A 26868-nucleotide genomic window follows, 5' to 3' on the forward strand; every position below is an offset into this window, starting at 1 on the left:
AAGATATCTTGATGAAAGTGCTGTTTCTACAAATGGAGTCTGGTGGCTTTGGAGAGCGTCTCTTTCTGATTCAACCTAAACGAGCGTGGCTGAAAGATCTTTCTCTGTAGTTCTACAAACAATTAAGCATTCTTTTATTCTCCATCAGCTTCCTAATGGTCATCGTCAATGGCTTGGTGCTACCATCAATGCATAGTCATCTCACCTTTACTGGCCAGAACCCGTCTATCCAGTCTCCCCTCCTCCATTTATGTAAATTGTGTCTTTCAGCCTGTTGAGAGCAAACATTCATGACTTGTTTAAATGCATTGAAATTACTGTCTTAAAAAAAGAAAAATCATAATCAATTAACAATTTCATCATATTTTCATATGATTTCATTATTGGAGATTCATATTTTCATTCTTTTTATTTTTACAGCAGTTATTTGCATTTCATGGAGGATAATTGTCCTGGAACTGTTAATAAAAAGTTTAATAAAACTGATTTGCTTGACAGCTTCGTAACACTGACAACGATGGAGCCAAACCAAACCCTCTGAAACCTTAAAAGAAATTATTAAAATGCTGAAAAAGAGTAAATATTTTAACGTTTTGCTTTATATTTTACAAACAGGTTTACAAACAGGTCTGAGATCGATTGCATCTGCCGCCTAGTCCCGCCCTACTATGTCGTACAGTGCTCTGATTGGCTCGTCGTTGTGCTACTGTTTAACCCCCAATTACAAGGACGTGTAGGGACTATTAGCCAATCACAGCACAGCAGGGCGGGACAACACGGAACAACGCAGAAAGTTGCGGCATATTGAACCTTTGCTGAAGAAGACATCTCCACTCTCCCTCTGAGTCTTTCTCGACATTCTCTAATACATGGATATTTCTGATTTTTTTCAGGAGAGCAACACTCTCAAACACAGCCAGAGGTGAAATGGCGCAGAAAGGAGTTCAGCTGGAAGAGGAAGTGATTTCCTGTTCAGTCTGTTTGGATCTACTGAAGGATCCGGTGACTATTCCCTGTGGACACAGCTACTGCAGGAACTGTATTCAAAGCTACTGGGACAAAGAGGATGAGAAGAAAACCCACAGCTGCCCTCAGTGCAGGCAGAGCTTCACACCGAGGCCTGTCCTGGTGAAAAGCACCATGTTAGCAGATTTACTGGAGGAGCTGAAGAAGACTGGACTCCAAGCTGCTGCTGCTGATCTCTGCTATGCTGGACCTAAAGATGTGGCCTGTGATGTCTGCACTGGGAGGAAACTGAGAGCTGTCAAGTCCTGTCAGGTCTGTTTGGCCTCTTACTGTGAGAAACACCTCCAGCCTCATTATGAAGCAGCTCCTTTAAAGAAACACAAGCTGGTGGAGCCGTCAGAGAAGCTCCAGGAGAACATCTGCTCTCGTCACGATGAGGTGATGAAGATGTTCTGCCGTACTGATCAGCAGTGTATCTGTTATCTCTGCTCTGTGGACGAACATAAAGGCCACGACACAGTGTCAGCTGCAGCAGAGAGGACTGAGAGGCAGAGAGAGCTGGAGGGGAGTCGACACAACATCCAGCAGAGAATCCAGGACGAAGTGAGTCGAGTCAAAGAGCTTCAGGAGAAGCTGGAGCAGGAGATCACTGAGCTGAAGAGGAAAGACGCTGAGCTGAAGAAACTCTCACACACAGAGGATCACAACCAGTTTCTACACAACTACCCCTCACTGTCAGCACTCAGTGAGTCTACACACTCATCCAGCATCAACATCCGTCCTCTCAAGTACTTTCCTGTGTGAGAAATGGTCAAACATCTCATTGGTACTGGCTGACGTGGATGTTTTACTGCCACATGAGCCAAAGACCAGAGCTGACTTCTTAAGAAATTCACATGAACTCACAATGGATCCAAACACGGCACACGTAAATTTGTTATTATCAGAGGGGAACAGAAAAGCAACAGTAATTAGGGCAGAACAGTTTTTTTCTGTGTCACCCAGACAGATTCACAGATTGGTGGCAGGTTCTGAGTAGACAGAGTCTGACTGGACGTTGTTACTGGGATTTGGAGTGGAGAGGAATAGTTTATGTAGCAGTCGCATACAAGAATATCAGCAGAGGAGGGAGGTGGAACGATGCTTTTCTTGAATGCAATGAAGAATCTTGGGCGTTAAGATGCGACAGTTGCAGTTATAACCTTCATCACAACGATGTCCACACTCCCGTCTCAGGTCCTCTGTCCTCCAGAGTTGGAGTGTACCTGGATCACAGTGCAGGTATTCTGTCCTTCTACAGCGTCTCTGACACCATGACTCTCCTCCACAGAGTCCAGACCACATTCACTCAGCCGCTCTGTGCTGGAGTTGGGTTTTCTTATTATGGAGACACTGCTGAGTTCAGTAAACTCAGCAGGGGCTTGTTTTACATGCAAAATGAGTGAGACTCATTATTAGCTGGGATTAAACCAAAAGATCCCCAATTGTTGACAACATTACACAAAACATAACTGGCACCATAAACTACAATAAACTGATAGTTTAAGTTTTGTTTTACTTTTTGCTGATTAATTTGTGTTTTCCTAAAGATCCATCCACTGAGATGTTGCTGAACTTTATATGTATTTAAAGTTCTTAAGTTAATTAGTTTCATTTATTTTTTTAATTCAACGTCCGTGAGCCGAAGCGCAGAAGCGAACTGAAGAACAATATTCAAACTGTCCAGTTGCATCGATTTGTTGTTGAGTCTCTTCTGATATGATGGAATAATAACTATAAAATAATGTAATAATGAAGGTAAATGTAATATAATACCTAATATAAATAACAGTAAGTATTAATCAGAATTATAAACACAATCACCATAAGCCTGCATTTCATGTGACGGGGCGGAAAGAGACCAGAATAACAGATTTTTAGTCATTCGCTCTTGATTCATGTGACAACAGGAGTGGGAAAGGCGACTAACACAGGACATGATGATTGGAGAATAAAGTGATTAAATGTAAATTGAAATGAAAATGAATAAAATGAAATTCAAAGACTTGCATTGTCCACACGACCGTTCTTTCTGAGTCAAAAAAACACAGACAGTGGCTCCTCAACAGTGCCTAAATCTTTATTTTTCAGTAAGCTACATTTTTTTCTCCAAATTAGACAGTTTTACATCATGACACAGAGTAACTTAAATTACCTATAGCTGACATGTACGCTTGATTCCAGTCTCGATGGAAGAATAGACCCAACGAAAAAAACAAAAACAAAAAACAAACGCTAAAAAAGAAGCCCTCTTGAACGCAAACCTCCATTCCACATCTGTTAAAGGTGTCGTTAGGCAAAAAATTATCTGTCCGAACCCCCAACGTGATGGAGTCATCGATTGTCCACAGCTGTTAGCGTAGCATGGTAAGAGTGTTAATGAGTTAAACCACAGTGAGTTGATAAAGAGATCGAGTCTTGTTCCAGTCAGTTGGTGTGCATTCGTTATTATATCTTTGAAGAAAAAAAAAAAAAACTACCACAAGGGAGTCCACTTTTACGACAAGATGCAACCCTTGAGGAAAAAAACAAAAACAAACAAAAAAAAAAAACCCCAACGGCACTGTCGAAACGTGCGAACAAGGAAGGAGACTGAGAGCTGAGGCGACCGACAGGCTGATATGAGGTGTTGACGCTCCATGCAGAAGTCCATGAGAGAAAAAGGAGCTCCTCTAAAACGCCACATCGTGAGCGTTTGTGTTTAATGCCAGCGATACAGGAGAGGCGTGCAGAACTTGCGGCCATCTCGCCGCCAAAATGAGAGATCCCTTGAAGCGATACCGTCCAGTCTTGAGGTACCACGCGTCAGAAAGAGTCACCTTTTAACTTCGGTCTGGATTTCTGGGTGGTACATTTATATATATATATTTTTTCTCCCCGCCCCCTGCACATGCACACATTCACAGTTCAGGGATGTTCAGTTTGTAATCAGCGTCTGTGTTTTTTTTGTTGTTGTTTTTTTTTTTCTTTACGTCTCAAGAGTTCGAGGTCAAACGTGCCTCAGCAGGGATCGACCGCAAGTTACAACGCACGAGAACCGCTCCTACAGTCAGTGGTGTCACATTGTAGATTTCTCCAGACGTGAGACGTCTTTTGATGGACTTTCAGTAACAAGAAAATCTCATCTTCAAAAATAAAACACGAAAAAAAACCAAAAAAACCAAACTAAAAGCCCGAGATGGCAAGCGCTCAGCTATGTACAGGTTAAACTGCCCAGTCAAGACAAAAACAACAGTTGTATAATGGCACAGTTATTGGTTTTCTTTGCCACATCAAAATGCAGTCCACATGTGATCAAATGGTTTTTAAACAGACATCTCAATCGGAGAATGTTAATGTTCTGTATGTGCCAGAAAAAAAACTCACTCTGAAACACATGAAAAAGGAAAAAAAAAAAAATATCAAAAACAAATATGATTCCAGTTGAGCCTCCGCTTCTGTCCCCCCAAACAAAAACAAAAAAAAAGCACATAAGAAAATTATTTGTACATTTATTTCTCAGGAGAGGGAAAAATCATGAAAGCTGCAGAACATGAACAAGAACCCTCAAACAGATAAATCAGGAGAAGGTCGAGACACAACAACATGGAACAGGTTTGAATGGTTTCTTTTGGCTGCAGCGACGCTCGACGTGGGGAAACTTTTAGCTCAACAACAAATCCAACATTTTAACCTGCTCGGTGTCGCCAGAATTTACAATCCACAGGTCTGAAGTTCTCCCACGTCGAGTGTCGTACAAGCTGAAGTTCTGAAATGTGCTTTGAGTGTGCTTCATTTTGATATCGTCAACTGGGATTCACACAATCAGATCGCCTTTAAGCACAGAGTGTCTGAAGACAGAAGACAAAGCTGAGACGTGTCCATCAGGCGTCATTCTTTTTATTTTAAAGCCGGCCAGAGGAGGAGCAGCTCGTAGTGAATGGTAAGCTCACACCGACCCGGTACGTCACGGGGAAAATAGAGAGAAGTCCTGCACGACTTTCTGCTGCTTCTAGCTGTCAGTTGTTGGATTTTGCTGGAGATTTTCTTTTTTTATGCGTTTATCTGAAAGGCTAAATCAAGTTTCTGTGGTTTTCTATCCATAAAAGAAACCAGATCCTGATCTGAATTGTTTCGAACACCAGCTGGAGTCCGACAAAGACAAACTCAAAATCTACTGGCACGCAACAACTACATCTCCCATGAGTCTCAGCTGTAGGTAGACTATCGAAGCTCATGAGTAAGAACTGGTATCCAACGTCAAAACCTTTTTTAGTACGGACCAAATTGTGAAGCAGAATCAAAAGTGTCTCGTCTGATCAGTCAGATGGTTCCTGACGGTGCCTCTCTGTAATCTGGACGTGGTTAGCCTAGCTTAGCTTATATTTTTACAACCCACTAAACTTAAAAAGGAAATTCATTTGTCTTTGAAACTGAACAGAAAACCACAGATTGTTCAGATTTTTTGGCCTTTCAGCAAAACCAACAAAAAGAACCGATTGACGCGATTATCCTGCCGAAGACTTAAAAAGAGGCAGAACTTCAGATCGCTACTGTCTGATGATTTTCCTAAAACACTGACTTTACTTATTCTAATTACCTAAATTCTTCCATTTACACGAGTTCACAGTAAAGAGTCACATTCAATAACTTAAATACTCAGAAGACAGAACAACCAAATTGAAATTCCCCTCAACTTTATAAGTAATAAATAGAAACTTGAAAAAACTGCATTAAATGTGACCCTTTACACCGAACAGATGTCAGCATAATTCTTATATTTTTAAGGTGTGTTGTTAACATTGTTTAACATTAAATATTGTCTAGTCATGCTGCCCACCTAATGTGGACACAGTACAGTTTGATTATACTAAACTGCTGAGCTGTGTAAGTATGAACGTGTCATAATCGTCACGGTAAATATCGATGTAGCGTATTAGTGTCTCACGTCTACACGAGGCTGCTTTCCTCCGCGACAACATTACAATCCTCTTGTTAAACATTAATATTTTTAAAGCTGTTCATCGTAGCTTTTAATTTACATCTATTAAATTCTCTCGGTATTACAACGGTAATATTTCAAAATGTCGAAAACACCTTTCATCAGAAAAAAAGTCTGACGAGTAGTGCTTTTTTTTTTTTAGCGCAGTTTTTTTAGATCCTTGTGCTAAAAAGAAAGGGGGCGAAAAGAAGCCGAAGCTTTCAAAAAAAAAAAAAAAAAGAGGACGTTGTTGGACACGCAGCTTCGTACGTTACGTTAATAAGATGCTCGTCAGTACCACAGGCTCTTCCCAATTAGTGCACAGTGAGGAGGGGGGGAGTGGTCTGAGGACACACCTGTACAGCCAGGTGACCACACAGGGACGAAAAATGGAATGAAGGACGAAAAGAAAAGAAACAAAAACACAAAGAAGAGTTTACAATCAGACGACCTGCCCAGCCTGCAGCCTGGAGCAGAATTCAAACTCCGCACACCCAAACTAAGAATACAAAAAAAAAAAAAAAAAGAGTTAAAGAAAAATATTTCCAAAAGCACAACATTAAGTTTTTTTTTTGTTTTTATATCCTACATCCAGCTCGATAGCGACATTAATAGTTCAACAAGATCAATATATTTTTATAATCATTTTAAGGTACCTCTTATATTTTTCTGAGTATTTACAACTGTACAAGCAAAGCACACACTTCAAAGTGCACAAATTTAATACAGTATTGACTAGTTTTGCATTTACAAGGTTTATATCCCCCAGCCCGCCCAAAAAAAAAAGAAACACACACAACCTGAAACTATCAAACAATTAAACAAAACAATCGAAACGAGTCTTTTTCGTACAGTTTACAAAAACCGAAAATAAAAAGGGGGAAAGAAAGAAAACGCTGCTAGATTTGTACTTTCTCTCTCTCTGTCAGTAAGACTTGTGACGTCCAGTACGACTAAATATTTTCCACGCGTCACGCTTCGTTAGCATTTTGGGGATTTGTTGTTTTTTTTAGTTGTTGTTGAAAAGAAATAAACTCTATGCTTGTCTTGTATAAAAGTTAAGGCAAAGTCATTTTTCAAGTTTAAATAAAATTCAAGTTTCTCAAACACTGGATGGAAATATTTTTTTTCTCTCTTTACATTTTGCGTATACATTAGAGACCTTGATGCATCTCTATCTTTTTTTTTCTCTTCTCCCTAAAAAAAAGAAAACTTAACGATATTTCTCATGGAATAAACAGCATTGGTTTATAAATAAGTGGATATGGTGCAATTTTCTCTTTTTACCATTTCCACTGATGAGACAAAAAACAAAACAAAAAAGAAATTCGACCCATCCAAGTGCATCTCAGTCCTTCAAAGAAAATAATCAAAAAGAAAAAATATATATATTATCAACTCAAGATTTCGCATCCAAATCAAAAGCAGCTATGAGCAGGAGTACAGGCTTTTTTTTAATGAAGCGTTCCCTGCGCCAGATGGGCTCCTGTTTCCTCTTAGTGGGATTACCCAGAATGCTTCTTGATGCAGGAAGACTTTGGCGAGACGTGCAAAGGTCCCACGTGGTTTTTAGGTTTGTGTCCCCTCCCCCCCGAACAGATATCGTGTATAGTACAGTGGTTTGTTGGTTTTTTTGTTTTTAAATCTTTTTATGGGTGTTTTGCATCTTTAAAAAAAAAATAATAATAAAAAGATTGAGCCGAGCACACAGCAGGGAGGGAAACTCGCCTCACAGTCCCACAAAACAAACTTCTGACTTTTCCATAATTACAGTTTAATCATTTAACTGTCATCTTCAGTCGCCACTCGTATACCAATAATTCTTTACACTTCTCCGGCCAATTACATCTTTAGAATACAGTAAATATCTCGGTTGGTTATCTGCCAAAGTGGCTGCTACAGTAGACAGACCTCCCAACCCAAGTTTGAATTTAAACAAAATCTGACCGACAGGTTTCCTCTCCTTGCTGCTTCACTCCCCCGACAAACATCTGTCATCCGAAATGCTTCTTGATTGAGTCCCACTGAGCCCGACTGAGTGTGGTTCTGTTAGCGCCTCCGTCCGGAACCACAATCTGAAGGGCTCAAGGTGAGTAAAGGATGTGAATGTTTTTCCTTTTACTCTGTGCTTTGAAAAAAAAAAAAAAAAAAAGGTGCAGTTTATATCCCAGGAACGCAGGAGTGAAGCAGGAAGTGTGCTGGATCAATCTTTCTTCAATGTTTTTAGAAGGAAAACAAAAACCAATCAAACAAACAAACAAACAAAAAAGAAACCCTCAAATCAAAAGAGTGCAAACTCGAACTAGAAGGATCCGACGAGGGAGCATGCGGACAGAAAAACATAAAACGACAAACAACTCGTGTTAAAGACTCGAAGAGGAGGAGCTGAACATCTTCACCCCGAGGATGATTCCACACGACAGTTTCAGACTTCCCTGCTGTAAATCCATCCGCTCTCGGCTGCTTGTTAACAGTTTTTTAAAATTTCTCTACAGGACGTTTGGTTCAACACAGTTCACACGAGCCCCGACGATGGGACTCCCATCAAAAACCTCTTCCACACTCCAACGTGGCAAACTACATTCCAAAAAAAGCCCACTCATCGTTTACCTTCATCGGTTTAGTTTTAGTAAAATGTTCTAGATCTATTCAACCGTCTCACTTTCTGCGTTCATCAGTTCTACGAGCACTCTGCAATGAAAACCCTTGAGGCCAAACTCCAAAACCACAGCATGCTTATAAAAGCACCAAACTCCTTGAGGAAAAAAAGAAAATAATTATAATAATAATAATAATAATAATAATAATAATAATAATAATGATGATATTTGCACAATATAACAAGCCGATCCACTCTGCGAAGTCATGCGACGCTGCCTGAACGTCCGTCCTTCACTGCAGTGTGTTCAACAGGCATCCACAAGGCAGAACAACAAAACAGAAACACTCGAGCGATTGTGTCAGGGTTTGATTTTCTGAAGGTTTGTTTCCTCTTTGACTTTTAAAAGGATCAATTCCCTTTTTTTTTTACGCTTCAGCCAGGATAATGAAACCTTTGCCCCTCCGAGTCCGAGGAAACACGAACAGTGCAATTACAGTTATGTAGATGTGAGTCTAGTTTAGCTAGATGAGTTGTAGTAACAGATTCCAGGATTCGACGTCTAGCACCATATCTAGAGGAAAGAAATGGAAACATCCCGCGGCCACGCCTCCGTTCCCCAAACTTCAAACTGAAACTTTTTGTATCAGCAGATATTCAGAACAAGGTCGTCGTCTTCTTAAGGCCGCGAGTTACCCGTCACAGTGCTAAACTGTCAGAGCGTCTGAATGGTAGCTAGTGTTAACTTCCTCCTTCCTCATCTCAGCTCGCCAGTGTTTCCTCACCTCCAGCGTGAACGGACCCGCCTCAGACGAGAAGGCCGCCGTTTGATCATCACAACTGGATCTGAAATGTCAGCCTGCTAATGGATTCATTCCACAGGTTCTTTGTTTGTTTTTTTTCTAGCAGGAAACGAGGAGAGAAGAGAGCGCCGCAGCCGCCAAAGCTTCTCAAGCTTTCCCAAAAACCACAATGCCGTGAAAACTGAGCTTCCCCTGACTCAACACACACACACACACACACACACACAGACACACCTTAACCAACTTTCAGGCGTTTCCAATAGTCAAATTCTGGCCAACAAACGACAACAACAGGTCCAAGATGCCTTTTTCTCAGCACTGATCTCCCATTTTAGACACAAGCTACGCAATACAGCTAGCCAGTTAGCAGTGTTAGCAAACAGTAAAAAAAAAACAGCAGCAGCAGAGAGCCGATTCTTTACAGAGAAACTCGTCAGAGGAAGAAGAACGATTACCAGCAGTAACTGTACCGACAGACGAACGAAGCTGAGCTGCTGAAGAAAAAAAATACGTTATCAAAATCTTCAAGAAAATTCACTTTGAGGCGATGTAAACTGAAGGATTTGAGTCTTGTTGCGATGAGATTCAGATGTTTTGTTTTGCATATGGATGTGAATATGTATTAAAATAAAACACATCTGCTAATCGTGACCCATAATGAAGCTACACAAAGTTGCACAACGGTGCCACTCGTCATGCAAACAGACCCCTCACTATGAGAGCCCACACAAGGCGGAGTCTGTTGTACGCGCTCTTTCCCATCATCCACTGGGGTGGCGTCCAACAATGCCCCTGCTGCTTCACTCACTCACTCACTCACACACACACACACACACACACACACGCTAATTTAATCCCACAAGGCCATTTGGACAGAATGAATAAATTTCCGTGTCGTCTGTGCCGACTCATCGGCTGACACAAGTAACGCAATGCAAAAAAGAGAAAAAGGAGAAATAAAACTGAAAATTAAAAAAAAAAAAAAAAAAAAAGCAAATAAATAGAATAAAAAGAATGAAACGGTGCTCTACATGCACAGTAAAGTGCTTTTTGTCTGCAAGCCCTGATCCAGAAAAGAAGGCGTCCTCTATGCTTGTTGTGACTGGTGAGTCTGGGATATAAGTATTGAGTAGCCCTGACTTATATTTCCTTTTTTTAACGCATCAGTGGAGCGTAGTGGGGGAGGCTGGAGGACACAGGGAGGGGCAGAGGGGAGTCGCCCTACTGCGGGGACTTGGGTGGGGTGTGGTGGGGATCTTTGCTGGGGGTTTTCCCTGGATGTGGAGGCGGGGACGCCCACCGCCCGGCTGGCCTTCGGGCGTCCCTCGGGGGTCTGCCCGGGGTGGCCGAGCCGGGTTTGGAGGAGGGGGGGTATGTCTCTCGGGCCTTGGCCTCTCCTGCCGGGATGGAGGCGTCGGGGCACTTCCTCTCCTCGCCTGCGGGGGCAGCGCAGGCTGGCTTGGCTTCCTTGGGGGTCGGCGGTTGCTGTAATGTTGGGGCGTCCTTCACCCGTTGGCAGATCTCAGCATAGGAGGGCTTCCTCAGCTCCTGGGGGGGAAAAACAACAACCACAGAGACGTGAAATATTCTGTACAACACCTTCACAATAATCATCTGCCGGCTTCGACGTATTATTAATAAGAAGTTAGTCTTTCAGCACTGTCACGCAAGTGAAATCAAGGCAGCTGGTTCCTGAAACTGTTTTTTGATCTCTGTGAAAGTGCTCTTCTCAGATAAAAAAAAAAATTCCCCACAGTTACACAGTAAATCTTTCAGACTGATATCTTATCTGTTTTGAAAACACACACACAGAACAGAAATGTTCTCAGCTATTATCAAAATCCACGAGATGGAACAGAATTGAGGAACAATTCATTTTATCACCATTTGTTCACACCAACACCAATTCATCTGACGTCTTACAGGAAGTTAAGACAACAACCAACAACAAAAGGAGAAGAAAGGTTCGATACTGACCGTGGCAGCACCGTTGACTTGCACCGATTTGCTTGCAGTGGACAGAGTGCCGGGAACTCGCTCCACAGTTAACTGCACCTCCTTCGGCTTTACCTCCGTCACCTTCACCTCCCTGAAGCCGACACAGAGAGAAGACAACGGTAAATTAAATATAGCTGATGACAGCAAAGTGAGACATAACAGGAACTCATGCAGACGATATCAGCACTCATAAAATTATAAACAGAGTGTGATGCTCAGTGCTGCCTGCAAAGAACAACAGCAGAGATGCAGCGAGCAAACACCAGGAAACTGATGTTCTCCAGGTGCACAAGACAGAGTCGTCTCTTGACAACTTGTCAACCTGAACCTGCATTGTAAATATTATTGATCAATCATGACCGTGATGAGCGTCTGGACTGAGCCTCCGAGAGACAATTTACTTTCTTCTTCTTCCAGGATGTTTGTTGGTTGGTTCGTCAGCAGGATTTAGCAGAAAAGTACTCAACAGATTTGAAAGAAAACTTGAGACGTAGGATGGGTCTCAGCCCAGAATAGACCCTGTTAAACGTAAGAAAACAGACCTCCTGTGGGCGGCGGCCCCCTGCTGGCTGACGGAGACTGTTGTCTCTTCAAATAAGAACCATGACAGCAAGCTGAGACATTCCTCTTCTGCATCAACAGGTTGGATTATTATATTCTGTATTTAGTAAAGTTTATTATCGTTTACTGACTTCTGTAACCTTTTAGCTTTGGTTGTACAGATTTCAGGGATGAAGCCATCTTGATGAAAACAGTCGGCCATATTTAGGTGTCTGGTGTCTACAATTGAGTAAAACTTAATGCAGGTCCTAATAACAATCCCGATCTAGATGATCTTAACATGTTTTCATAGAGGGTAGTTGTTTTTCAGCTACTATAGAGTCACAAAGTGGCAAAGAATCCATCAGTGTGCAGCTGAGATTATAAAGATTCAGAAAACACTCAGTGATTTTCAAACAGTTCACAGTTTTAGAAGTATATCCAAACAGATATGACAACACAGATCTGTGGGGAGAACAACCCAGACTACTCTCAGCTGCTGAACATTTTGTGAACATTTTAATTTCTCTTTTATTTGATTCCATCTGTATTGTTTTGTTGTCCTACTGGTCGGCTGCTCCAGATCTGGTGATGTTAAATTATGGCGGAGCAGTTACGGGCCTTGGCAGAGAATAAAGTGATACCAGACAGAAGAATAAAAAGTTCTTTTAACATTTGTTAAATCCAGAAACATCCCACTTTGGTAATGACATTAAAATCCCAGCATGGTGGGTCTCTCAACACCTGCTGCCCCACAACGGAGGATGAATATCTACTGACAGACCCTGCGGTACAGATTCAACACCATCAGTGTGGTTCTTACGCTGCTGGGAGGGAGGGAGCGGGACTGTGTGGCGGGCCGGCAGCTGGGGTGAGGGTCGGGGCTGAGGTTGAAGCTGAGGCTGAGGCTGAGGCTGAGGCTGATGCTGAGGCTGAGGCTGAGGCTGAGGCTGAGGCTGGGGTCGGGGTGGTCGGCGAGGGCTGGAAGCTTGTGGGCATTGGGGAGGTGGAGGACCGAAGAGGCTCTTTGGGGCCTGCTGGAGACAGAGCGCCTCCAGTGCTGGAGTCAGCACTTACATTCTGCAATGAAAAGAGATTGAAAGTGAGGCGTTAAAGCAAGTAATTTTATTTCCCTTTCTGTAGTCGCAGCAGTAAAAGTATTCATCAAATCTCCAGCCTCTGCCTTACCCGTTCCTTTGCGGATCCGACGACGACGCTGCTGGCCAGCCGGTTGTCAAACACGTCGTCGGTCTTGAGCTGGCCGGCTGCTCCGGGCAGGGGAGGGAAGCTGGACAGGCCCAGCTCGAAGCTCGGAGACGGGGGTTTGGGAGGAGGAGGCGGCGACTGAGGCGTCACTCTCTACATGAGGGCAACAAACACAGTGAGCAGAGGAGGAGCGACAGGGGACAATCTTGACACACAAAGTCAGGACAACAAACTGAAGCTAAATTCACACCAGAGCTACATCATTTTAAGATATGAACGCAGGAGGACACCAGGGAGGTACTTACTGTAAACTTTTCGTCCCTCTTTTTCCTAGAAGCAGAAACATTTTTCCTTTAAGAAAGAGAACACTTCAATTTACAAGCATCCATTCTAACTGAAACAATGACTTCACCCTGCACATGTATGATGACAAATCAGTTCTTTGGACGCAGGACGTGGATTTAAGCTTGCTGCTTCTCATGGCTGATACCGGTAAGATCATTTAACATTGCTGTATTTTAAAGAGAACCTGTAGTTTATGCACATCTGAGGGTCAGGGAGGCTTATATGTAGTGAGCAAAGATGATTTAATATTCCACAACTCTGTGAAGATTTGTGTTGTTGTAGATTTCCCTCTCCTCTCTGAACCCTAACTGAATATCTATTGCCAATTCAATTTGTGTTTTCTTCCTCTGAAACTGTTAAAAAACAACTTTCCGAACCCCAAGAGACCAGGACCGATAATAATATGAGCAGATATTGGCCCATCTGCTCACATTGTCTCTCTAATATCTGCACTGTAGTGGCACTAAAAATCCAGGACCAGTCCGGTTACAGTATTAACAGAACTTGTGAATTGCAGCGGTGTCTTACCTTCCTCTGCTAATACCCAGAGAGTAGTCTGTGGTCGTGGGCTCCGTTACTCGCCCCGTGCCCACGGTGTCCCTGCGTGGGAAGGCGGTGGTGGAGGGTAACCTGGTTCTGGGCTGGCTGGTGGGGAGTCGTGTTGGTGGACTGCTGCGGACTCCGTTGAGCCTCTCGCTGGGGAAGCTGGGAAAGAGGCCCGGGTTGTCGAGGAGGCCGGCGCTGCGGTCCACTGTGGGGATGGTCGGCCTCAAGTGAGGTTTACTGTGATTCCTGCAGGAAACAGGAAACACTTCAGTCAACACGTGTCAGAGCATCACATTTAATTAATTTAAAACATGTAACCACATTCAGGACTGTGGGCTCAAACGATACGACCTAAGAAATTCTGAACTTTATCGTACGTCAGACAAACCAAAAGCTTCGTCTCCGCTTTAACTGGAAGCCAACAGAGTTAGATTCCCTCCCTGCGAGCTGAGAAATATCTTACTACTCAGACTGTTTCTATTAATAGATGCTCATTTTCCATCCCCTTTATTAGTGATAAGATCCACAGACACAAACCTGTTCCTGGGCGAGTAGTGTCTGACGGTGAGCGGGGACGTCGCTGGTTTGAAACTGTGTGATGTGGTGAATCCATTGATGAACTGGTTGTTGTGAAATGGTGCAACCTGGTGAGCAGAGAACAGATTCACCAGCGGCGTTAACGGGAAGTGAAAACATCATTTAGGTAGCAAAGTCAAGAGTGTTTGCAGTGAGACTCACTGTCCTCCTACTGGACTTTTATATGATGCTTTGATACAGAACCCTCCCTGCTAACAGCAAACTTAGTGTTGTTAAAGGTTTTGCTGCAGTGGAAGCCAGAATCACGACCATCACGTATTCAATGTTTACGAGATCTTACACAGTATCACTCTTAGAGGCTTGACTGACAAGTTCTATACAACCTGTGGTGACCATTTTCATTAGAGTAAACAGATTAGAATAATTTATTTGTTAACTGGAGGAGGGAAGTTGTCTCTCGTCTCACTGAAAACACAAAACAAGACACGTCATATTAATAAAACAAATATCTGTCAGTGTTCCGCCTGAGTACACTCAACTTGATTTTCATCATTATTATTTGTTTGATTATTTGTTTATCTATTTTCATTGTCTGCACTTGTATTTTTTGATTATTTTCGTTAAGACTTTTATGATTCTCTGCTCTTTGAAAAGCAACATTTTCCTTTTCTTTCTGTCTGTTGGCTGAAAATAAAGTTTTTTTTTTTTAAAAGTGTGAAATGCTTCCCCCTGCTGGTCGTCCTGTGCACATGTTGTTGACTCATGATGTCTTGTGTGCTCTTCCTTTTTCTTTTCTTTTTTTTTTTTAAATTGTCTTCTGCGGAACAACCAATAAAGACGGGGCAGGAGCTTTGGCTCTCTGTCTTCGACCTCCCGACGTGACAGCTGTGTTGGTCTGGAACTGACCGACGGTGGTTTAGTTTTGGTTGTTTCCTTTCGTCTTTCTGACAAGTGCGGTAGACTATTTTTTATGGCTTGATAAAGAACATTTCCTCCTGCTGCATGTTATATTGTAAAACCATTTATCCACATGCATATTGAGACTTGTACATAAAAACAGCAAATGCACTTGCTAATTTTTGAGGACATAAATGTTGATTATTTTCTGTTGTAAACACACATCTGATTGATTAAGTACCACTTTCCTTTTACCTCAGACCCTACAGCATCACAGTCGTTACGGTTTGCAGTCTCTAATTTCAAATCTGTCAGCTGGTTCTTACCAATGTGGGGTCGATGAAGCTGTGTGTGGCGGACCAGGCCTGCGGTGTGATGAGGCTGTATAAGGGGAACTGCTGCTGGGGGCTGTAAACCGGCGGGATGTAGTAGGACGTGTAGCGCTGCTGGGCGTACGGGTTCACCTCCACCGGCCGGTAACCGTTCTTTGGTATGAAAGTGTTGATAGCGATTGCCTTCGCCTTTATCCTCGCCTGGTGGAGAGAGACAGAAGAAGGGAGGGGAATCAGACGAACGACTGGAGCACGAAGTGAAAGAAGGACTTTTATTTAAACAGATTTTTCACTTGAAGTTTGATGATAATTATTGGCATCAGTCTACATCTTCTTCTTTGTTTAATTACTCCTCGTTAATGAATATGTGCTTGTGCAGCAGACAAAAAGGTTTATCAAAGTTTTGCCCAGAATTTAAGCATTAATTTAGACAGTAACAGCTGGGCAAAAGCACAGGCAGCCAATCAATTAATCAACAAGCTGTCAACTCGTTTGCTAAACGATTAATCGTGAATATTTCCTGGTTTCTTTCGTCCTCCATGACAGTAAACTGAAAGAAAGGCATTCTGTGGATGTCGTATTCGGCTTTGGAAGGCCTAAATCCCAAATCAGTTAATTCATTATTTAGTATTTAGCATGTGGCTAATGTGGCAGAGGAACAGAAGTTACCTTTGTGCTCTTTAACTGAATGTTTTCATTAAGTGTAAATCACAAGCAGTAATGAAAGAAGCTGTGTGCAGCCTGACAACACAGTACAGAAACAGCTCTGATGAGTCAGGCTCTTCTTCTTCTGTGGTGTTAATAAGGATTTTCATACATTAGTAGAACGATTTCCAAGTGTGACGTCACTCGACCTCTGAACGAACCTCTGAAGTGAAGACCTGTTATTCCTGTGATGTGTGTTTCTTTGTGACAGTGATTAATTATTCATGAGGAAGTTTATCTCTGTTCCGTCCTTCACTAGGGAAAGTTTCCCATTTCGGACTTTATGAAAGCGCAGACTATGACATGCAGGTGAAATTCACAAAAAGGAACATTTTCTTTCAGCTGAAACCAGCGAGTTCACAGCATAGATGAGCACTTTATTTAGACTTTTAGACTAGTGGTGATACAATTACTTCAGATGTCTAGATATTTAAGCAAGTCACTTACCTTAATAGGCTTCCCTTGGAAGGTCTTCACCTCCTCACGCAGATACTGATATGCCTTCATCAGGAGAAAGTGGACAGCACAGCGTTATATATTATATAACCAGTTGATTATAAAACAAAAACTTGAGCCTTTTAAGTACCAGATGGATGTTAAAAAGTGTAGCAGGTAGGATTTAGTGGCATCTAGCAGTGATTTTGCAGATTGGAACTGAATACTGAAGCTGTTAGTTTCAGGTGATTATAAACAAATTAAATTTCCCTCCTTAATCCTACACACTGGACCTTTAACAGCATCATCACTCATCCAGGGTAAAATAAAAGTTACCGCTTGTTTTTCACTAATAATCGTTTTAAAAAATACATTTGAGTACTTTCCATCTTCTCATCTACTAAAACAGCTATAAAATATTTTTGAAAATTCTTTCTTTCCCCAAATCTCTTCATTCAAGTTCCTGTGGATAACTCATTTTTAACTCGGGGCTGGTTCCACAACTGTATCCAGACTAACATGATATGAGCAGACCAGCTAACCCCTCCTATTACATAAAACAAGACCATTAGCTCGAGGTATCAGTAGCCAGCTGAGCAATATCATGGGCGGGCTGTGCCTCGGTGTCAGATGTCCAAAACGTCACCGTTCTTTCAAAAAGGAGCAACGCTGAGGTCTAATTGACCCGTATCCTAATCCTACTGATCCGGCAACGCAACTCCTCATAATCAACACCGTCAACATATTCAGCTTCACTCTGAAAGACGTCATATTACAGGACATGAAGTTTTTTTTTTTACCTGCTGTGCATCTGCTTCTGATTCAAAGGTGATGAACCAGTTGTCGTTGTAGGCAAATTCACAGTTGATGAACTTGGGTAAGTTGTCCCCTTTAAAAAGAGCCTCGACCTCCTGCAGAACAAACCGGGGAGAAGAAATTATTGCAACAGTGACACACAGTAAGAAAACAACCAGCAGCAAATAAAACTGAAACCAAAACAATTCAGCTGGTTTGACCTGAAACAAAACTGTGAAGTCGAGACTTTTACAGGTCCAATTCGTCTCGACATTCACGCTTGTTTTGCTTGAAAACAGAAATAAAACCAACTGTTGTTTCCATTTCTTTTCACACATACTTTCTCTGCTGCCACACCCAAATAAACTCTGAATGTTCTGTTTGAATGTTCTTAAAAAACAACAACAACAAAAAAGCAGACCTAAAAAAAAAAACGCCAGTAAATTGCTGTTGGCGACGGTTCTCTCTGAACTTATTTGTTTGCGAGAAAGTAATAAGGTCAATTATCATGTCTGAGTCCTGTTGTAAATAATTCAGCTGGCTGTGAATACTTCATGTGGCTCATAAAGTCAAGTATGCACCAGGTCCTGCTGTTGGTGCCGAATACATAAATCACGTAGTAACACGAATGATAGAACCAACGATAAAGGTCAAAACCAAGTGAGGAATGAAACCTGAGTCAAGCTGTCAGACTCTTCCTGCTGTCACAGCTTCAGAACTGTACAGAGGCACATGAACACAAAGCTTACGTCAGTTTTGTTCTGCACAGTAAAAACATCCAGCAGCACATGTTAAAGGTTCAGACGAGAATAAGAAAAACCTTCCTTAAATCTTCCGTCTGCAGCTCACGTCCTCCTCATCTACTGCAGCTGAGGTCAACATACTGTCACATGATCCGCCATGTTTCCCAAATGTTCTCATCAACTGATACACTAACATTAATGATCGCACAGGAAAAGATTTATCTGACACACTCCGGAGCTGAAACTGTCCTGCTGTGAGAAAACTCTTTAGCTCTGAGTCAGTTCAGCTGAAAGTGTCCTCTCATGCTGAGGAACATAAAGAGTGCTGCTCTGATATCATTCTGCAAATATTATATAGCTGCTGTTGGGACTGTTCAGGATGTTTCAGTGGCTGCTGCAGTAGCAGGAAAAGGATATTGAAGTAACATTAAACCTCCTGAAATCGCCACAATCACTGTGGGTAAAGCCTCTGTTGTGGCTGCATTAGTGAAAAAATGATGTCGAGTTCTCAGTCTTTAAGTCCTGATCAGGTGTGCGGGTCAACAGGTGGGTTGTTTTATTTCAAATGGGCTCCCCCGCTGTCATGGTTTATTCTACTGATGGTCTGCTGTCCTACAGGTCTCTGGCTCACATGCACAACGCCGAGACTTCGAATTGTGCAAGTTACTGATGTTAGCTAAACTAATAACGCATACACCTTCCAGGGTTCCCACACCTTCTAAAACATCAAATTAAAGGACTTTTCAAGGACTCACCAGGCCAAATTCCCTCCAATTCAAGGAGCCAACACAGCACAGTCTGAGACCGGGATCAAGGTTAATTACTGTTACAAAACTGAGAATTTCTATAATAATAGCAGTACTATGGGCCGTACAGAAGCTCAGAGACAACAGAGAGAGAGACGCTTCAATGTGTTAACACTTCGCAGTAGATCATTGAGGTTCGACCCGAAGCAGTTGGGATCCAAGCGGCCGGGCCAGGTTCAGACAAAATTGGGAAGAGATGTCCGGGTTCGGTCACATCATAGATATCAACTAGAATTACTGCATAGCTGTTTTATGCATCTATGCACCATTTGAGTCGCTGTTCCTGAGCTGTGCAGATTAATAAGGCCAGAATGTTTTGCGTGGTATGATGTCACAGTGACCTTTGACTTTTTGAACACTTTTGTGTTAAACTTTTTGTTGGACTTCGCTGGCCAGAGGTGTTTTTCTTCACAGTCACCTTAGACATTCATACCAAATGTGTGTTTTGTCTTTGAAGCATATCTGAGACAAGACTGTAAATAAGAGTCTCGCCAATGAGGCGAACGGACCATGAAGTCAAACTATCGATTACACGTGTGTTATGTTTGTATTCAGGGTGTGAGCTGATTCTGTAAAAGTGTGTTTCAGTGAAATGTGTGTAATCACACAACTGGTCCGGGACCAATCCGGTTATTGTCACAGTGCAAATCAAACATCAGGAACATCCACTGACCTCTATGGGCGTGCTCTCAGGAACCTCTCTGAGGATCACGATGCAGCGGTTCTGATTGGGTCGCACCTTCTCCCCCTTCTCATCCACTTGGACCAGTGGCAGCGCTGGAGATCAGAATGACAGAACGAAGCATTCAGAGTTTAGTTTTTAATAACAATAATAATAATTTAAAAAATCACAATCACTGGCTGCCACGTGTCTCGCTTGAGCTGCTGCTGCTCCGTTCTGTATCCGTAAGCTTTCAGAAAACTGGCAGAAATATATATATAATATATCTGTATACAACACTGAGCATAAATGAGCCTTGAGAGAAAGATATTAAATGCTACGACACGTTGCACAGCAGCATAAATAAATTACAGTTTGTTTACACTATCTCAGAAAAAAATCTTGACACTGCTCACATCACTGAGCCATAAAATACAAGTGAAGCTTCAAGCCAGACAGGATTAATTTAAATAGTAAATAAAGGATGAGAATTTATCAAACACAAGCAGGTGAGACTCTGCTGAATGCACTTTAACAAGCTCTCCTGGGAAATCAACCCAAACCTCATGCTGTTAAACACTCACTGCGCCTGTAAGTTTGTCTTCTCGTTCAGCCTCCTCAGCAGGTGAGTGACCATCATTAAAGTCCGGCTCTACTCCCAGATTGTATTCAGCGGGTGTAATCATGAGGCTGATAATAAACGATGAAGGATGAACACTAAAGATTTTACTCACATCGTAAAATGTCGACGATCAGCTCCACATCAGTGCTGAGCTTTTTGACGTGGTCCAGGTTGGCCACCGTCACTATTGGCACATACTGGTCACTGTCCATCTGGGAGATGAGGTACATGTCACTGGCCAGATTCTCCCTGAGAGACAAAGAAGAGGCAGATGAGCTCAGTGACACTTCAGGATGCAGCTCAGACATGTGGGAGGTGAAGTTTTACTATTATTTACTCAGACAAATGCACAGTCACACCTGTCGTCACATCAAACTACAACATACACCGAAAAACATCAAGCAGCTTTGTTTAGGAAACCAAAAGGAACCAACGTGGGAATGTGAACCACAAGTGAAACTCTTGAACCTCTCAGCTGCTTCAGTCTACAGCTGTTGCACACTTCACTGCTTTACTTATGCAACTGTGAGCCAACTGGTTTTATCAAAAGGAAATGTTACTGCTCATAGTTTCACTTTCTCTAAATATTTTCTCATCCTGCATTTCATAACCAAACAGCATCCTCTGGTTTCTCTCTCCCCTTTATGACTGATCACTGTCATTTTGGTTTTGTTGCTTTTACTGTAGTTTTGGCAAAGCCAGATAAAAGTCTAGCGACCTGTACTTGATGACTTGCTCCAAGTTGATTTAGGGGAGAAAAACAAAAACCAAAGCCAAACTTTGTGAGGCCTCAGTTCCCTTTAAAGCCGCAGCTAAACTGCTGCCACCAACGCAGCGACATTCAACAGGATGAAATAAGGCTTTCATTCAGACCACGCCTGACGCCCACAGAGAGAGAGGGATGGAGAGAGAGAAGGAGAGAGGGGAAAGAGAGAGGAGGGGGAGACGGAGAGGGATGCTGGATCAGTATCACAACCACTGAGGGCCTCCTGAGACGTAAAGAACTGATGTTTAATAAATAATGATGTCATCACGTCTCTTCAGATCATGTTAAGAAGATCGAGTCACTTCAAAACGTTTCACAACATTGAAAATTAGCGTGTTCAACAGGTTACTAACACTCATGATGACTGAGGACTGAAAGCTGTGTGTCGCCGTTCTCATTGAAGACAGAAGCCAGGTGTTACTGGTTGTTAATAGAGGTGGGACAAAATAACGATATGGCAATATGTTATTGATAGACAAATATTGATTTTCCCCTGATAATTTAATTTACCAGAGTCACTGTCAGTAGTCGTATAGCTCCTTTAAACATTTTAACTGATCTCTGGCAGGTCAAGTCGCTTTACTGTGATAATATCGTGAATTGTATCTGTGAATCCCACCCGGTGTTGTTGTCTAATTTTGATTATTAGACAGAAAATACGATCTTCTTACAGTCGATCTAATCTTGCATGAAACAGTCAAACATGAGTGTTGTATGATAAGGAGAGCAGATGGTCGCACAAGCCAAACACAACAGAATTATGAGCCACAGACTCGCGCCGAATTTCCTTCTAAATCCTCCTCGTTATCCGACTTATTAAATATCTCCTTCTGCACCTGAGGTTGTTAAATGAGCGACTAATGAGCTGTTCGGCTGCAGCGCGTTAGACAGCATGTAAATGTCACTTTGATCCGGTTACATTCTGGTGTGGTTCTTACCCTTCAGCACCACTAACAACATACTTTTTGCTCCATAGCATGCAGACTACTAAATCATACTTTTAGCTTGTCTTTCGAATGTGTTAAAAATACTTTTTAACACAGTGGGGTGACCTGTTGTGCTGCCGGTGACAGGACGGATCAACAGTATTTCAGGAGACAGAATAACCAGAGGGGGGAGATTCCACTGAGTCATCCACAGAAGCCTTTCTTCTCTGCTTCTTTAAAAGGTCGCTGAAGATTTTTCTTGCTGTGGCTCAATGTAAGTGCTTCTCTTCCTATTAACAAGTGTGAAACGGCTGCTGAGCGATGAGAGAGGTGGACGGCGTCTCAGATTTTAGCCTGATGCTGCAATTCCTGAACAATCTGAGGTTTAGTTTCACAGCAAGGGAGAATGCTTCAACATTTTTATTCATTTTCTTTTTGGAGGTACTTAGAATTACACACAATGTCACAAATATTTCCTGAAACCTCTGTTAGGAAACTTGCTCATAGTCTTAGTCATGGCCCGTATCTCATTTTGATGTACGGTCATGAGTAAAATCATTGCGCTAAACTCACCGGGACAGACAGAACTCCAAGGTCTTCTTCAGGTGCTCCCTCAGGCCCTCCTGGGGATTCTCTTGCTGGGGTTCAGTGCCTGCTGACACACGGGAAAATGTTTTGGTGAGTTAAACAACAACTTAACTAACACCTGAAACACTGGGAGTCAAATATGATTCAAATCAATGAAATGTAAAGGTTGAAAATAATGAATTAAAAGCAGGATGTGGGTGGGGAGAAGCAGAAATGCTGAGCAAATTATTCAAGGATTGCTTGTATGAAAACATAGAAGAAAAATAGTTTACTTATGTTTGTTCACAGTTCTACAGTAACTTTAGTGAATGGCTTCGCAAATGTACTCACTGAGGGAACTTTAACTAAAACTTCAGGAGTGTTTTACCACCATAAAGCTCAGGGTACCATGCTTGCCAAAAATGTTTACAATTAATAAATCAATAGGGAATAGAGCTGTACTAATTAATCAATTAATCCATTAGTAAGTAATCGCCAACGGATAACTCTCTGAATTCAGCTTCTTAAAAGTGAATAATTCCTGGTTTCTTTTCTCCTCTGTGACAGTAAACTCAATATCACTGGATTGTGGATAAAACAAGATATTTGAAGAAGTCATCTTGGACTTTGAGGAACACAAATTGATCGCTGACATTTTATAGTGCAAAAGGTAAAGTAACCGACAGTCAAGAAAATAATCTTCCGATGAACTGACGATGAATATAATTAATGGCTTGCAGCCCTCATGTGGAGGCAATCTTTGGAAAACTAACAATCCCAAGACTTTAAAAATTGGATAAAAACATAATGGTTCAATTTTATACTTTCTCCTCTGCTCTCTCCACTTTACAAGCGACTCACAACAACATTTGAGTCGGTCTGTATTCATTTTCCTCCAGAGGACAATCAGCGCTCAGGCTAATCTGCGGAGGAGTGACTCCTGGAGCTGCTCATTTACTGGCTGCAGGATGGAAACAACAGGACGTGTACTTGTACAGTGTTTTGTGATAATTCTCTGAACACTGTCCCTTCCTTCAGCTTCAGTGTTGTTGCTGACATTCCTTTCAGGTAGAGGACATTTTGAGATGAATGTCTCGTCTCGCACTGTGTCCAGTGGTGGTCAGTGAAACTTTAACACTGCCATAAATAAAACATAAAAACAACAAACAGCTCTTAAGCGGTCGTTTTATGCTTTCAGACTATAAATTCTGCTACTTACGGTTGAGCACAGCTGTCAACAGCATGGTGCAATTTTAATCTAATCAATTAGACGTAAATAGAAAAACAAAGAGACGTGGTTGCTCTCATCAAGTAGCTGTGAATAATCACCTGCCAACCAGAATAAGTAGAAACAATATTACGTAATATTTATATCTCTTTTACAGTAAACGCACTATTTTAAAAGCCTCAAATTATTTTTTTTACGGTTACAATTCGATGTTTTTACTTTAGCAGCCATTGTTTGTTTCCACGTCACTGTGTCATCCTCCACATATTGATTCAAACAAAGCAGTACACCGAGTCATATCACCAATAAGATCGTCCCTGTCTGGTTGAAGGTGCCACAAAATTAACTTCCTGTATGTTTGGAAAGTCTCCAGGGCCTTGGAGACACAATGATACTGACCTGCGACCAGCCCACAGCCTGCTCCGACAAACAACCAATCACTAACCAGCCCACCTGTGCGCCCTGGTTGCCCAGGCTCGGGGTATTCTGAGAGGGTTGGCTCGGAGCACTCCAGGGTGACGGAGGCCACGGGGGCCGGCTCGGCCAGCATTACTGGTGCCGGTGGAGGCTCATCTGGGTCGGTTAGTAGAGGCTCCTTGTAAACTTTGTCTTCACTGGCTTCATAGCCTGTGACAATCAACAAGGGGGAGGTATGATAAGTATTAAAAAGGTGGAAGGATAGGAAATTTGAAAAGCCATTTCAACTAAAAGTGGTGCCTTTGAGGACAAAGTGCCTCAAATCTGGGCCTCACCTTCAAATTTAAAACTCGCAAAGATGTAGGCTGGAAGTCACGAAATGGAAAAAATAATCCCCATTAATTCCTGAAACTTTCAACACTATGGCATCTATGTTCATCCTTTTTATGAACTAAAAGATGTGAGGACCATCCAGTCTGCTCCTGCTGAATACATTTATAACCAGGAATTAAATCAAACCAGTAAACTAGTCAGTAAACTCTTGTATCGAGGTCCATTTTCGCCAGTTAAACGAAACCTTGATTATGCTCTTTAATAGTTCTCCTATAAAATAAAACAAAGCCTCAAATTAGAACTTTTTATCACATCATCATGGGGATTTTTTTTTGTTTTCAAATAAGTTCATCAATTGTTCTTTTTCTTACTGGTGGAAATGGGCTTCCACACCTCTTGTGCTGCTGTGTTAACAAACAGAAAAGCGCTTTTTTATCAACCAATACTTTCCATTTTTACTCTGCTTTCCTCTATCACTATAAAGGCGACTGTCAATGACATTTAAGACTTGAGGTCAAATGTGAAATATCTCTGTAGGAAGTGTTGAGTTTCACTGACAGAAGTACCACAGAAAATTTAAAAAAAAAAAAAAAAACAGCAAAGTGGAAGTGACTGAAAATGACTTGTGAAAGAAAACTGAGGGGAAATTCGGAGCAACAGAGCGGTGACACATGAACAGGTTGTCGTTTTAACTTGAGAAACTGGTGGACAGTTGACAGCAAATTAAAACATGACGACATCAGAAAGCATAAAAAACGTGATAAAATATACTAAAGAAACAGCTATTTCTGATAAAAGAGACATCTAGTTTTTGTACTAGTATATCTAGTACCTGCTAAAGCATCAACAACATTAAACTGTAATACCGTTATTATGTAATCCTTGAAGATCTTGTATTTCCTATTCAAAGCCAAACAACATTCAGCAGCCGTTTCCTCTGACATGCAGGAAGCCATTAACTTGATCTTGTAGATTGGTTTGGAATAAATGAGAAGACCTCAGTAACAGTCACCATGGCAGGACAACAGGCGGTGCACTTCACCGACACAAAATAAAGCCTGACATCACAGCGCCGCTCCCACCGCTTGATTGGCAGCTAATCTACGGAGAGTGCAGTGTGTCTCTGACCATCTTTCAGACCCCCGAGTTAAACCTCCAGTCATCATCTTTTTAAATTTATCAAACTCACAACATTTAATCTAAAACTGTCAGGCGGCTTTTCGTGTATTTTCAAGAGAAACGATAAAAATTCAGGAGAACAGTGGACCACTTTCAAAAGAAACACTAACGACAAAGTTAACACATAAAAGTGTGGAAGTGTTGTTGAGACAGTTAAACCAAACACAAATTAAGTCTAATCTTTAGACAAGGTGGCAATTAAAGGAGTAATTGGAGAGTGCACCTGAATGCAATACATATAAGACGTGTTTAAAGTTATTACATTTTCAGACTAGTTTTTAAAGATTCCCGTAAAAGATGATGTGTAGTGAGATTTGGGGCGTCAAGATTCCGAATAACAGAATTACAATCAGTTCATGTCTTCTCCTGCACACCTGTCGATCCACAGGTGAGCAAAAAGCTTACTCAGAAATTCAAAATACATCGAAATGAGCATTCAGTAATCAACATCTCAATTGGGGATTCTTCCAGTGTTTTCTTTCTACACAGGCAGCACAGCAGGATCATACTGTGTAGATAATCCAATACCTCTTACATCATTTCTGTTTCTTTCCATTCTGGTTCCCAGCTGCCATAAAATCAAAAGCAGAAGAACTAGCTAACTAACTAGCCGTCGCACAAAATCATGTTGGATATGGATTATGAATCTAATTATTGCCATTATCTGTGACATTTTATTTGCTTGCTTTCTTCTAGATGCAATTTGTGATGTTTTCTTAATGTTTTACCATCTAAATTTGATGTGTGTCTATGTCTCTGCTATATTAATAAACTTGCCTTGCCCACTATTGTTAATTTGAGACATCTTTATCATCTTTTGAAAATCAAATGCCAAAACATATCATTAAGAATCACGACACCTTTAGTTTGGAGAGTACACAAAATCAGGATTATTGTTCCTCACATTAGGAAACAAA

At 41.7% G+C, this 26868-nt stretch overlaps 1 protein-coding gene and 1 pseudogene across 6 annotated transcripts in view; one reads left to right on the forward strand and one right to left on the reverse strand.

Moving 5' to 3' along the window:
• Positions 1-623: 623 nt before the first annotated feature.
• On the forward strand, positions 624-2992 carry LOC119011276 (annotated as a pseudogene).
• A 72-nt stretch (positions 2993-3064) lies between these two features.
• The window catches only part of larp4b (La ribonucleoprotein 4B), a 42231-nt gene continuing 18427 nt past the window's right edge, over positions 3065-26868 (reverse strand). For 2 of the 6 annotated variants that reach the window (XM_037083588.1, XM_037083589.1), the window contains exons 4-17: positions 24476-24649; positions 22801-22882; positions 20648-20784; positions 19926-20029; positions 17709-17819; positions 16921-16974; positions 15763-15969; positions 14540-14646; positions 13985-14248; positions 13417-13462; positions 13094-13264; positions 12729-12985; positions 11345-11456; positions 3065-10915 (exon numbers count right to left, since the gene is read on the reverse strand). In XM_037083588.1, the coding sequence (XP_036939483.1) occupies positions 10589-10915; positions 11345-11456; positions 12729-12985; positions 13094-13264; positions 13417-13462; positions 13985-14248; positions 14540-14646; positions 15763-15969; positions 16921-16974; positions 17709-17819; positions 19926-20029; positions 20648-20784; positions 22801-22882; positions 24476-24649 (2153 nt within the window). In that variant the 3' untranslated portion in view covers positions 3065-10588. The remainder of the gene's footprint in view (positions 10916-11344; positions 11457-12728; positions 12986-13093; positions 13265-13416; positions 13463-13984; positions 14249-14539; positions 14647-15762; positions 15970-16920; positions 16975-17708; positions 17820-19925; positions 20030-20647; positions 20785-22800; positions 22883-24475; positions 24650-26868) is intronic. The other 4 variants (XM_037083590.1, XM_037083591.1, XM_037083593.1 and 1 more) reach the window with 4 other exon arrangements.

Source organism: Acanthopagrus latus, chromosome 21, assembly GCF_904848185.1.
Source record: "Acanthopagrus latus isolate v.2019 chromosome 21, fAcaLat1.1, whole genome shotgun sequence".
NCBI classification, from domain to species: Eukaryota; Metazoa; Chordata; class Actinopteri; order Spariformes; family Sparidae; genus Acanthopagrus; species Acanthopagrus latus.